Source organism: Lingula anatina, chromosome 4 (genome assembly GCF_051362555.1).
Source record: "Lingula anatina isolate TDL-2025a chromosome 4, LinAna3.0, whole genome shotgun sequence".
NCBI classification, from domain to species: Eukaryota; Metazoa; Brachiopoda; class Lingulata; order Lingulida; family Lingulidae; genus Lingula; species Lingula anatina.
Window position 1 is genome coordinate 20,582,852 of NC_141770.1, and position 13,664 is coordinate 20,596,515.

A 13,664-nucleotide genomic window follows, 5' to 3' on the forward strand; every position below is an offset into this window, starting at 1 on the left:
ATAGGATGTTCATTTTTAACATGCAAAAAAGAGTGGACAGGGCATATGGTCTGACTGACAGAGGCATACAACATGACTGACAGATTACCTTGACATGTGAGAAGTGAGGTGTGATACTCCTCATAATGGTAGCCTCTATTCTGGACACAATGAGAGTGGCCGGGGCATACAAAGTGACAAAGCCGTAACATAACATGGTGGTGGCTTTAATCTTCTCCAAATCTGCATCTGAGCTGGTGGCTTTTTCCTGTGAAAATCAACAGGTGAAGAAATAAGAGGTTATTCTTGAAATGTTAATCAATGTAGTCACCATTAATTTGTACCAACTTATTATCGGAAGAGATTCGTTTTTTTTTTCCTTTTTTTTTTGGGGGGGGCAATTTGTATCCATAAACACAATCATTTCTCTAATGGTGACAGTATTGCATTTTCAGATTATTCTAACAACAAATTTAAAAATAAATCTATTATGTAATCAATTAAACACATTCATTCATACCTGCACACACACAGAACAATCAAATAAATAATGTCTTAGACTGATACCTTCAAGAAACCAAGAAATCCAGATGATTTTTTGGTCATTTCATTTTTGGCAACACTCTCCAGTTTTGTCAGCACACTGTCCAAGTGAGAAGATGCAGCAAATCCAAATGCAATGGCCACCCCCTAAAAATTTTAAAAACTGAAGTATAAGATCAAATTATTTGAGGTAGTTCTAAATGAGAATTCATGGAAAACTTCTGTTTTATGGTCACCTTTTAGAAGTGAAGATAATTCACAAGTTAATAATAGCAGTAACAGTCAGAACATTTCTAAAAGATTACATAATGATTTGATTGCATAAATGTAGACATCTCAGAAGCCGAAACATTAATTATATACCCTTATATCAATATCGGAGAGTGAGTGTATGTCCAACACATTTCTACAAGTTCACTTAATATTTCAATAACATAAAGAAATCAGCATATACTTTATTTTTTTTGCCAGACCCTTTATATCTATCTCTACATTATCAATAACATTATCATAACAAATTCATATAATTATATTCTGTTATATATTTTATGTATATTTTAATACAATTCCTAATGCCTTGCCTTTCTCGAAAACTAAGTTAATACTCACTTCTCTCTCCACCTGGTGAGTGTGGTTAACACTATTGAAGAGAACAGTCAGATGCTTGTTGACAAAGTCTTTCTTAGTCGACTTTCTCATGATAATACCAATACATTTAAAGATGAAGTTCTGAAAACAAATTTAAAACAAAGTGATCGTTCTTCAGTACTGCAACAGTAATAATTTTATTAATGAAAGAAAATGGCTCTTTGCAAGTATTACAAAAATCTCATGAATTTTACACTACTGAATCATTATATACATGACGTCTTATGTGTATATGACTTGGGAAAGTTCAGAATGCTGATACAATGTTCAGGTTTGATTATATTACTATGCCTTTTCTTAAAATAATTATGTACCTTCTCCTCAGGATAGTTGGTATATAGCGGTATTTGCTCTCCCATAACTGCTCCCAACTCCTCTATCCAGTCCTCATCATTGACTTCATCCAGGGATTTGGACAACATCTAAAATCATCAAAAATTATCAATTTCACTAACAAATTAGCATTACTGTTATTATGTGTTTTAACTTAAAAAAAAATGAAAATTTAAAAATAATTTGTAGCTTATAACATTTATACTTGGAGTACAGGAGTGCTAAGACAGATTTAATGGCAGTGTCTCAATTTTTTAAGTTACAAATATCTAAGCTGCAAATAAACCTCTGGCAGATGGCAATTACCTTGAGTGCCAAATCTTCCCAATTCTTTTGGTTCCATTTCTCATCTTCTGCACCTGAGAGGAAATAAACAGAACACTTATAATCTCAGTTGTTAGATTTAAGATCATTTGTGATATCTCACCTTCAGGTAAAATATTGTCCTTTTCAAATTTTGCACAATGTTTATATTTTCACAAAATTTGGTCTCAACTTTAGGACAAAGGATTTTGTTCTTCTTTGACACAAAATATATCATGATCAGCAGTAGTGTACTTAGATAAAATATTGTGTCTGTTTGGTATAAAGAAAAAATAGATAAGGTAATGTTTTAGTCCAACAGATTCTTTATCCTTGTGGCCAACTAAGGATTAAGCCAGAACTACAGTAAATCAAAATACATTTTGTTTTAATTTCTTGAGCAAGATCAATATTTGTTTCCACATAAAAGGTTTTCTTGCAGATCAAACTGTTGTTAACCTTCTACCATCAAACTGACCACAAGCTCCTGAAAGATCATATTATGTGTTTTCCTTACAGCCCACACTGCTACTTACCTTCTAAATACTGGACTAGTTTTGGTATAACAGTGTCCCACAGTTCCACCAGACCCTCATTAAGATTGGGTGACAGTCCCTGCATGGCCTGTAGGACATGGAGTCCCCTATTGCCTCCATTAGTGGGTCTACCAGCAAGCACCTGTCATGATAATGTATAAGGTAAAGGATTCATTTAAACAATCCGTCATTACTTGGTAGTCTTCTGCCCTGTTTTATTTACAAAGAGTTCTAAGTCATCAATCAGGTTTTAGGTTAAGCTGCCAACTTAAAGGATTTTTCCACCCAAATTTCTTTTCGCAAAAATTGTACACTCAGGCTACTGATCTCTTTTTTCTCACATTTAACTGATAAAACTTTGCCTTCAAACCAAATTCTCAACATTTTGACACACATTTCCACTAAAAATGATGTCACCTGTATCATTGTGTCACGTTAACAAACCTATTTGAGTTTAACAGAATAAGTAAAGCTCAGAAACTGATATATTTATGAAACAGGCTCAAGGATATCTGTACTTTTAACAATGTGTCAGTTGCTACAGCATGCTACTTACAATTAATCTCGCAATCATAGCTGTTGGTTTGGGAACATTGGCTGGGAAAGAAAAAGAAACATATACAACAATTCTTAAATTTTTACTGCTTGTTCCAGTAATCAGAGACACCAAAACATGCATATTGAGTTTTTAATAAAAAGAATGACAAAAATGCTGATCATATTTTTGTAGAACCTTATAAGTTTATGTCAGATAAATATCATGGCTAAGCTTTGGAAAAAGCAACTGCTACACATGTCAAGCAGGCCTGTAGCCAGCAATTTCAAAAGGGGGGTTCTTTTTCTGAAAAAGTGGACATTTTTCCATAAAAACTTCATGTACTTAGATCAAATTTTACCCAAAGTGGACCTTTTTCCCAGCAACCTCCCCCCCCCCCCCCCCCCCCCCGGCTATGGGCCTGTCAAGATATAACAAAAATTAGTATACCTTTATCCTCAAAGTCAATCACGTAGTCTTCGTCATTATTTTCTCTTTTCTGGCTGGCCAAGAAAGCAACATTCTTACAAATGACTCCCATGGCATCTGTGTGCTGAACTGGGAGAAGAAATTCCAGGAGATATGGCCACAGAACCTGGTGGTTAGACGCACAGCAAATCATAAATAGTGCTTCTTTAATACAAAACTAGAGGATCAGAGAGGCGATACCGCCTCCGAATATTGTACCACCAGCTGGAGCAAGCGCATTCGTATAGACCCCCACATATACAAAATAAGGGACATAGCCACCAGTTTTGTGCTTGACAAGCTGTAAAAATGCAATCAACAAGAATTTTTAAACTATTGCAAAAAATATATATGGTACAATCAAATTTAAGTTCTTCGTAAGGTAGGTCAAGGGTCAATTTCAAGGTCACAGTAAATTGCCAGTATATGACTTCCTATTCAAGTTCAAGAGTAACTATGGACCTATCTCTGTCAAGTTTGAAGTTAAAAGAGAAAGAAATTAGCAGAGTTCAGTTCATGGTGAAAAGTAGGACAAAGGTCAATTTTAATGTCACATTTATAATGCCAGTATATGACTTCCTATTCAAGTTCAATAGTAACTACGGACCTATCTCAGCCAGTTTTGGAGATAAAAGGAAAGCAAAATTTGCAAAATTCAGTTTATGGTGTAAAGTAGGTCAAAGGTCAATTTTAAGGTCACATTTAGATTGCCAGTATATGACTTCCTTTTCAAGTTCAATAGTAACTATGGACCTATCTCTGCCAGTTTTGGAGATAAAAGGAAAGCAAAATTTGCAAAGTTCAGTTCATGGTGAAAAGTAGGTCAAAGGTCAATTTTGAGGTCACATTTATAATGCCAGTATATGACTTCCTATTCAAGTTCAATAGTAACTACGGACCTATCTCAGCCAGTTTTGGAGATAAAAGGAAAGCAAAATTTGCAAAATTCAGTTCATGGTGTAAAGTAGGTCAAAGGTCAATTTTAAGGTCACATTTAGATTGCCAGTATATGACTTCCTATTCAAGTTCAATAGTAACTACGGACCTATCTCAGCCAGTTTTGGAGATAAAAGGAAAGCAAAATTTGCAAAATTCAGTTCATGGTGTAAAGTAGGTCAAAGGTCAATTTTAAGGTCACATTTAGATTGCCAGTATATGACTTCCTATTCAAGTTCAATAGTAACTATGGACCTATCTCTGCCAGTTTTGGAGATAAAAGGGAAGCAAATATTGCAAAGTTCAGTTTATGGTGAAAAGTAGGTCAAAGGTCACTTTCAAGGTCATAGTAAGATTGCCAGTATATGACTTCCTATTCAACTTCAATAGTAACTATGGACCTATCTCTGCCAGTTTTGGAGATAAAAGGGAAGAAAAATTTGCAAAGTTCAGTTCATGGTGAAAAGTAGGTCAAAGGTCACTTTCAAGGTCATAGTAAGATTGCCAGTATATGACTTCCTATTCAAGTTCAATAGTAACTATGGACCTATCTCTGCCAGTTTTGGAGATATAAGGGACTAAATGTTATAATTTTGGAGTTACCATAATGTGCCTTAAATTTCGTACAGAAAAAATTAATTAAAATAAAAAAAAATGTCATTTTGGTCAAAATTCTTGAAATAGGAGGTGCTCTGAAGTTTCAGAAGTTCAAATTTGATGAAATAATGTCATTTTTGAACACAAGTTGTCTGCTTTGCCAAGCCTTATGTTTTATTTTTCCAGAGTTCAAAATTTATTATCCATTACCGTACTGCACATTTTGCTTTTACCACCAATATGTACTTTTTGATACAGCGTAACTCGAAAACTGTATGGAATACAAAAATACCGAGACCACCTCCAGTGTTGGGCTTTACATGCTCTACAAAATGCAATAAAGAATGGGTCTCTAGCATTAACGGTTCCCGAATTAGAGACAGTTTTCAGTTTCGGTATCTTATGGCCGCTACTCCCGTGAAAATGCACCGATTGACCCCAAATTCATGGAGATGAAAGATGACCTGAAGGGTAACACCTTCCAATAATATTATTGGTTAAGTCTGTGTGGTGTCTGAATAACAGGGCAAAAAAATTTTTTTTCGTAAAAAATTTCATTTTTTTGAAAATTTTGGCCCATTTGACCTTGAAGTAAAGGTCAAAGGTCAAATCCAAGGGTATATTTGAAATCTACACATATGACTTTTGGAAAGCCGTCTATAGAAATTTTTCCCATAACTCCTTCCGTAGGGTAGATAATTAGCATTTAATTTTGCCATTTTTAGACAAGGGTGCATTGCAATGAGTGCCACACCCAGACCCCAATACCGACAAAGCCCAAATTTTACGTGGAACGAGTTGAGATTATAGGTGACCTAAATCCATGAGATGGGTACGGGGGCCCTTACCGTCTAGGAGGAGAAGCGGTAACGGTAGCCGTCCGGCGGAGCCAACGGAGCCGGCGGAGCCGGCGGAGCCGGCGGAACGATCCGGACGGGACCGAAACCATGTGTACCGCCAGCGCTAACGCTGGTGGTACAATAATACATAAAAATAAAATCAGGGTTCTTTAATACAATTTTATCTGCAGTGACTTAATATGGCTTCAATTTTTTAAAAATTCTTTCATGCTTGAAGTCAAACAAGTTTACACTGAGCACCTGTAATATTCATATTAATCAATCTTAGATTGTTTGAATTCCTATTTGTGCTAATTCTTCTATCTGTAGAATGCATCTCTGAGTGTAAAGACACATGTCCACTTACTACATCTATTCCCTCTATTGTGGTAGTAATTAGATGCAGCACATTCTCACACATCTTCCTCAGGGCCCAGTTGCTCACATATTCCGGGTCATTGGACCTGGTCTGTCAAATAAATGAAAAAATTATATAATAGACATATTGCAGCAATAACATTTATTCTTATTGATCCTTTTGCATGTTATCTGATCTGAGAAATAACCTGACATGAGAAATAAATAATGATTTAAAAATAATACAACAATAACCAGTATTGTAATTTATCTGTTTAGTCTTTATATTGTACCATTTGTATTTCAAATTAGATAAGCCAATTTCAAGGGGGTAAATATACGGAACAACCAAAAAATTCTGACATAGCCCTATTTTACCAATCTAACTGATAATCATTATGAGAATCAGCTTATGGTGCATTTCTCTGTTAAGTATAAAACAGTACTTTACTGTCTATTTGCAAAACAGGGCCTACTTTTGTATCGTCTGGTAAAGAGCACTGTCTGATGACAAAGTCAACCATCAACTGTCCACCTTCCTCCTCCAGGTGGCCATGATGAGCCATAGCACTGACCACCTGGGCTATCACTTTCTTCACCTGAGAAATAATACACATAACAAATAGTTCACTAAAAAACTAAAACTAATTATAAATATTACCTATACACATCATGATTTTCAATATGAGCTTATCTTCACTTTTAACAAACAATCTACATAATTTTACCAATCTGTAAACATTCAGCATGTATGCATTTACCTTGTTGTTAGTTTCATTCAGTGCCAATCCTTTCAATCCAGACACAATAAGAGCTTTCTTATTCTCCATAGCCTCTCCTGGAGACAAAGTATTCATTTAACAGTAAGATATTTTGATAAACATGTTGTTATAAGTACAATCATATGTGTAAATATGAACAGTGAAAGCAAACAAAGTTGTACTGTGTATAAATTTGCAGCAAAACAAAGTGTCATTTGTGAGTTCAACTCTAACTTGTCATCAATGACAGTAAGCAAATCTGTTGTGTTTCAAACTGTAGCAAAAACTGAATCAACATATTATTACTTGCTACCTATTAATCTTTCATAACCAATGGCAGTGAAATAATGTCTTAAATTGTGGGAATACAAAGAGCTAATTGCACAGTGATGATGACACTGGACTTGAAAAGAAGTTCTCATTTAATAAATTTGTCAACTGTTTTTGAAAGCCTTAAAGTAAACTTAAAAGGCTAGTTGGCTGTTTAGGGGGAAACTTTTTGTGCTTTATAAAGATATAAATGCCTTAGCATAAACACAATATAGACTTATTCATCCCTACCTCCAGTATTGATGAGCTGTTTGAAAATAATCAGTGTGGCAATCTTGGTTCTTTCATTGCTTGTCTCCAACTTTGTCAGTAGGTAACCCACCAGTCTGTCTGAGAAAGCAGTGGCTATAAAAAAAATGCTGAAAATTTATCTATATTCACTGTTAACCGAATAGCCTAGATTTATGAAGTTTCGTCTGAAAATACTGTAGAATTAAGAAAGCAGACCTTAAGTTATCTGTTTTCTTCTTACAATTGTCTAGCTTTTGTGAATTTTCCATTGTAAATATGTTGGCTGGAAATGTACAGATTGAACGTACAGAGATGCACTTGTTATATCTGTAACATTGTGATGTTGTGTTACATGTTCTCCTTCTTCATATAAGTTATCTTATTGTAGTCAATTATAACAGTGTTAGATAAACAAGTAATTTTATTTCAAATTTCTGACCTGGGTCATAAATCATTACTGAAAAAGGTCTTTCAATCATGTGGTCATGTATAGAGCTTTGGGTATAATTTTTAAGGAATGTATCCAAGGAAGTATTAGCATATTGTTTGTTTTGCAACCAATATGAAGTGTGACATAATGTTGTCATTACTTAACTTACCAATTACAGAGAAGCACCTTAGTACCTCATTGTGGTTTTTGATAGATCCTGGGACATTAAAATCTGGAAGGCTACAGGCCTGAAAATGTCATAAAAATGTCAATTAGACTTAAATACCCTCTTTTTTATCTTCTTACAATAAATGACTTCAAATCCTAACAAATAATTTTTTCTTAACAACATAAAATATTTCCATATGCTTTTCAATTTGAACTTAATGCTAATTTATGTTTTATTTTATATAACAAATTATATTAAATCTGAAATTAAATCTATTCTCCAATAGTGTAAAATATACCATAGTATCTTAATATTAAAATACCAAGCCTAGAATTATTTTGTAACTATTATCTTATCACTCACTACGTTTGATTTGTACACATAATATTTTTTGTTTCTCTAAATGTAAAAATTTAGAGTAAATAAAAATAATATGGTTAATATCAAAAAAATAGGAATCATGGGAATAAAAAGCAAAAACAAAACAATACAAGAGATTGCAAAACGATAGGTTAGAATGACAGATAACCTGGAAGATAATTTTTCACCTTGTTATCACTTAATGGTATATCATAATCATAGTACTGATGGTAAATATTCAGCACACAAAGGAGGACATATAATGAAACAATTGATATACCATTCAACTGAATGAAAAAAACTATTTAAACTGGATTCATAAAATATGAGTAAGAGATCCCTTATCAAAGGGTATGGTACAGTTCAGTAAGTAACAGTTCAGCAGATTTTATATGAAATAAAATGCCCATGTCCTAATATGCATTACTCACAATATCATTTTGTAATGAAGTAACATTACTGCAGTATGAAAAAGCAAAAACATACCATGGAGTAGACAAAACAAAAGGGTGGTAAGAGTAAATTTTGAGTCTTAAAATTCACACCTATTTTCAATCTTAACTTCTTTTGTGAAACTGGTCTCTGGACCATTCCATTTATTACAGGTATGAAATAGCATACCTGAGTAAACAGATTATTTAGCACCAAGTCCAAATGTGGTTCCAGTATGGTGCACTCGCCCTGCACCGCCGCATCCAGCACCATGCAGAGACCCTGTGTTATGTGAAAGGACTCCGCGGCATGCTTTTTGTACAGGTTCAAAATGCCAGAGATGAGTCGTGGTAACTGCTCCTCCAAGTTTTCGCGACTCATGATGTGCGCCATGTTGCCCAAGGCATCAACAATGGCAAGACGGAGCTGGGTAGTAAAAAAAGGTACAATTAAACAGATTTTTTTAAAATAAAGCATTTTAAAAGCATATGCTTAAAGTACTAAAAAGTCTAATGTACTACATTATTAGGCATTACCCTTAAAATCAAAATAAAAATGCTCACTCTGAGTTTCAAAATAAGAATTTATTAATGTTACCCTCCTTATTAAAAAAAAAAAGTCAAACGTGTTTCACAACAATTTTGTGTAGAAATAAAAAAGCTAAAATATTTAAAAGTCAAGTGTTTTATCTGGTTAAGATTCAGTAAGACTGGCTTGAATTCTCATCTAAGTGAAATCAATAATGATGCTGATGATGATAATGACAAAACATCATGCAAAATTATATAAGTTATCTAGAATTATTACAGTTACTATAGTAGCTAATCATTCAAAAACCTACCTTAGCCTCCTTGGACTGTAACCACACATTAAAAAGTATGTCATAGGCAGAGTATATCTCTCCAGCAAAGGCTTCCTTCTTCACATTAGGATCAGGGGCCTTCTCAATATTGACAACATAGTCCAATATGGCCTCACTGAATTTTCCCAGAGCTGGAAATCACATGACATGTGTACAAATTTCATCAGAAAAGATGCAATTGAGGCAAAAAACAAAAGACAACGTAGTCCAATATGGCCTCACTGAATCTCCCATAGCTGGAAAACACATGACTTGTGTACAAATTTCATCAGAAAAAAACGCAATTAAGGCAAAAAACTGAAAACTATGAAATCTGCAAAATTATTATTGACTGGCACACATATACTCTGAAATAATGACATATAAACACTGTGCCTTCATAACTCAGATTGTTTTGTTTGTTACAAGTCATGGTTCTTCTTCCATTCATATTACACACACTTACAAGAGCAACCGTAAATTCAATGCTTTTCACACAAATTTTCAAAAACTTTATCTGGCTGATTCAACAAAAATCCCGTCAGTTAATGACATCAGAAGAGGAACAATGGCATATGGTCAAATTACTTAAATTGCAGTCTATTTGAAAATAAAAATTCCTACCTGAGGAGAATACCCACTTCATGTTGTCATGTTTGGCCATGCCCAGCAGAGGGAGCATTGTCCCCAAGACTACATTCAAGAAAGGCACAATTCCAAATGCTACAAAATAACGAGAGAGAAAAATATGCAGTATTTCAAAGATAATTTTATGTTGAAACAGTAAAGATATCCAATGTATAATTTTTTCATCACAAAGTCAGAGTTTAGTTTAAGTTCACCACGAATGCTCAGCACACAGCCCCTACAAGCTAAGGTTTCCAGAAAGAGAACCATGGACTGAAGGTGTGGCTTGAATCCAGCTATTTGTAAGTGTAGTAAGTACAGTTCATGTTTGTAATCCACATCAGGTGTCACTCTTTACATATCACATAACAAACTATAAGAAAGTTTGCAGGTATAAACAGTTCCTCGTTAGAAGATAATAACTAACTTTAAGACAGACTGAACTCATGTCATTATTCACATAAGCGAAAAAATTTAATCTAATACCGGACTTCCAAAGTAAACACGCAAAGAATCAGACCACAGTAGCACTTACAGTTTGCTGTGGCCAGATTAGCCATGGTCTGTACAACAAAGAAATGTGGCATCACTCCAGGCTGGAATTTCGCCACCAGGTTCTCCATGACAAGGGTGCAGTACTTCTTGCCTACTGCCACCAGGACACCACTGGCAGCCGTCTGCCACTCTGGCACCACTTCCTGGAAATAGTCAGGTTCTTTGCTAGGGAATATCACAATTCATAGGGTGCATTCCCAATTTGACTATCTACAAAGTCAGGTTCTCTTCTGGAGAATGTTACTATTATTAGAAACATTCAATATTTCTTCCAAAAATGATAAATTTTTGAATGCAATTTACATATCAAATTATTTTTCAAGTGTGCGCTTGTTTGAGTGTCAATGCTCATGTGTGTATAAATATAAACATAAAATATAGACTAAAATTCCAGTGTACTCGAAAATCATTCTTATCCTAAAATGCATATATTTCAAGACACAATGCCCTCATTCTATCTTGAAAATATCACCTTTGATTCTGTGAGTTCTTCAGATGCCTGAGCTATCAAATCAGCTGCCAGAGATTCCTTCAGTTCATCCAGTGTCTCTTTCAGTATCTTCTCTATGGCATTTAGGATCACAACCCTGTGGCCGTGGTTAAGCTGGAAACAGAAGGGAACACTGATATTAATATTAAAGATGCATGGTAGAATGGGTCTTCAATCATAATTAATTAGTGGAGGTTGTGGAAATACATATAAAAATAACAAGACACCAGACAGCAAAAACATGGCAACAATATTTACAGATATATTAATTATTATTATTATTATTATCATTATTATTATTATTATTATTATAGAAGCAATACACAGTATTCACTACAACTCATTCTGAAAAGAAAACACTGTTCACTAAACAGCAGAAACACAGCAACAATATTTACAACACACTCACACGGGTAGTAAAAAAAATTGTAAAAAAAAATAAATAAATAAATGGCTTTATGAACATACCTTGGAATGCTTCTTGAGATAAGTATAACAAGAACTAAGGACCAGGGCTGGCTGTTTTCTCCCCAACTCAAGGAGGGCTGATCCTATCATCTCTTGTGTGTCTTCATTTTTATCATAGGCCGAGTCTATCATTGCCATCACCATCTCTAGAATAAGTTTGGTAATCATTTGAGATAATATATGTTTTAATTTTTAAATTTTATTTCTAGACTAACAACTTGATTTTAACATGTTAAGGTTAAAACAGATTCACAAGAAAATGTACATACATACTGCCATATAACTGAAATATTTGTATCAACATTTCATGATTAATACAAACTGAAAAGGTATCCGTCCGTAGGGCTCGTAAGATTTATTCAATGATTTATTGATATCTAACAAACATATATATTTTAAAAGTGTTTATAAAGTAAGATCAATACAAAAAAAATGTTTACAGAAAATATTTGAATAATACTCCAAGTCCTTGAGGTACCCCTCCCAAAAAGAATCAAGCAGATTACTAATGATGTCTGAAATTTGGTACTTGTAAAGGCATGCTATTTCATTCACTTGCAAAACAAGTTCAAAATTTAAAAAAAAAATGTACTTTAGTTTAAACTATCGACCTACAATATATGTCCTAAATTCAACTGATATATTTCTATTATTTACTCAATTATTCAAGACTTACTTAATTTGTACTATGAGCCAGTTTTAAAAATGAGTTTATGGTCTGAGTTTATGGTGGTGAAGACAATCATTCCCTGATACTATTGTCTTCAGGTGCACACTTGAGTACTGATTACATATATTAACAAGTAACTTAAATCACATGACTCATGTCCTCTCCTCCCCCCTCCAATTCTTCTCGATTACAGAGGCCATGTACATCTAACTTCATTATGTAATACTGTCATTCATTCACAAATCATAATAGATGATTATGTCCTTCACAAAATGTTACAAATTCTTTTAAAAATATATATATCATCAGAAGTCACAACTTGTGCCTTTTACAGTGTGTTGACAAATTCTTTAATTGTACACTGTCAAGGGTTTTTTTTCATGGTGACATCTATTTTCTTATTCATTTTTCTTTTATTTATTCCTCACCAGCTTTTGCTATTACTTGTGATTGAAACCAGCTTTATATTAGTTTTTATTACAAAACAAGTGAAAGATGAAAATAATCTAGTGGTTTCTGTACTATTGTTTAATTATTATACTAGTACAGTGCCAATGTTGTATACATGGCAATAATTTGACATGAATAAATTGTAGCTAAGCCAAGTGGCTTCTGTGCCGACACTTACAACAGTCATAATCTTGCTATTAAAAATAAATCTCTACAACCTTCTTTTGTCAGACTAACTCATTTGTATGGTTCCTGGCTGTAGTGTAAGACCAGCCCCTGCTAGTTCTACTAGTTCATATCTACTTCCTTAGATGATATTCAATATTGTGATTTTATAAAATAAAAATTCTACTCCTCTTCACGAAAAAGCTGTGAAAAACAAACACTCCCCTCCTCAAACGGATTATCTTAAAGACATGCACAGTAAAGTTTGTTGTCCCCTGCATCACAAATACTTTTAGTGCGGTCAGGAGAAGGTACCGGTCATGAGATGCAGCTGCGGTATGGGCACTGGCCGTTCTTTCAGCTCAAGTCTTTGGAATGGAGAGAAGGCATTAAAAATACATGTATTCATTACAAGCTTACCGTCCACCTGCCCTCCAGTCGCCCGTACTCCACCCTCGCTGTGGCCAGGCATGATCATCAACAATAATAATCCCTCTGTGTGTTTTCTTCCGGGAGTGTCAGCACAAATTAGAGCATAGCAATGAAGTCGGAAGAAATCATGTGACGACCTCCATGTTGGCGATAAGTAGGTCAACTCCGCGGTGAATCAG

At 34.3% G+C, this 13,664-nt stretch overlaps 1 protein-coding gene across 3 annotated transcripts in view; it reads right to left on the reverse strand.

The window, feature by feature from the left end:
• Nucleotides 1-13,664, reverse strand: part of LOC106155010 (maestro heat-like repeat-containing protein family member 1) — a 28,621-nt gene extending 14,957 nt beyond the window's left edge. For all 3 annotated transcript variants that reach the window (XM_087011260.1, XM_087011259.1, XM_087011258.1), the window contains exons 1-20: nucleotides 13,474-13,664; nucleotides 11,769-11,914; nucleotides 11,283-11,414; nucleotides 10,791-10,953; nucleotides 10,253-10,351; nucleotides 9,629-9,780; nucleotides 8,977-9,213; nucleotides 7,996-8,074; nucleotides 7,397-7,510; nucleotides 6,836-6,912; nucleotides 6,551-6,673; nucleotides 6,085-6,186; nucleotides 3,328-3,472; nucleotides 2,899-2,939; nucleotides 2,343-2,484; nucleotides 1,810-1,862; nucleotides 1,485-1,592; nucleotides 1,132-1,251; nucleotides 547-669; nucleotides 89-247 (exon numbers count right to left, since the gene is read on the reverse strand). In XM_087011260.1, coding sequence (XP_086867386.1) covers nucleotides 89-247; nucleotides 547-669; nucleotides 1,132-1,251; nucleotides 1,485-1,592; nucleotides 1,810-1,862; nucleotides 2,343-2,484; nucleotides 2,899-2,939; nucleotides 3,328-3,472; nucleotides 6,085-6,186; nucleotides 6,551-6,673; nucleotides 6,836-6,912; nucleotides 7,397-7,510; nucleotides 7,996-8,074; nucleotides 8,977-9,213; nucleotides 9,629-9,780; nucleotides 10,253-10,351; nucleotides 10,791-10,953; nucleotides 11,283-11,414; nucleotides 11,769-11,914; nucleotides 13,474-13,531 — 2,373 coding nt within the window. In that variant the 5' untranslated portion in view covers nucleotides 13,532-13,664. The remainder of the gene's footprint in view (nucleotides 1-88; nucleotides 248-546; nucleotides 670-1,131; nucleotides 1,252-1,484; nucleotides 1,593-1,809; nucleotides 1,863-2,342; nucleotides 2,485-2,898; nucleotides 2,940-3,327; nucleotides 3,473-6,084; nucleotides 6,187-6,550; nucleotides 6,674-6,835; nucleotides 6,913-7,396; nucleotides 7,511-7,995; nucleotides 8,075-8,976; nucleotides 9,214-9,628; nucleotides 9,781-10,252; nucleotides 10,352-10,790; nucleotides 10,954-11,282; nucleotides 11,415-11,768; nucleotides 11,915-13,473) is intronic.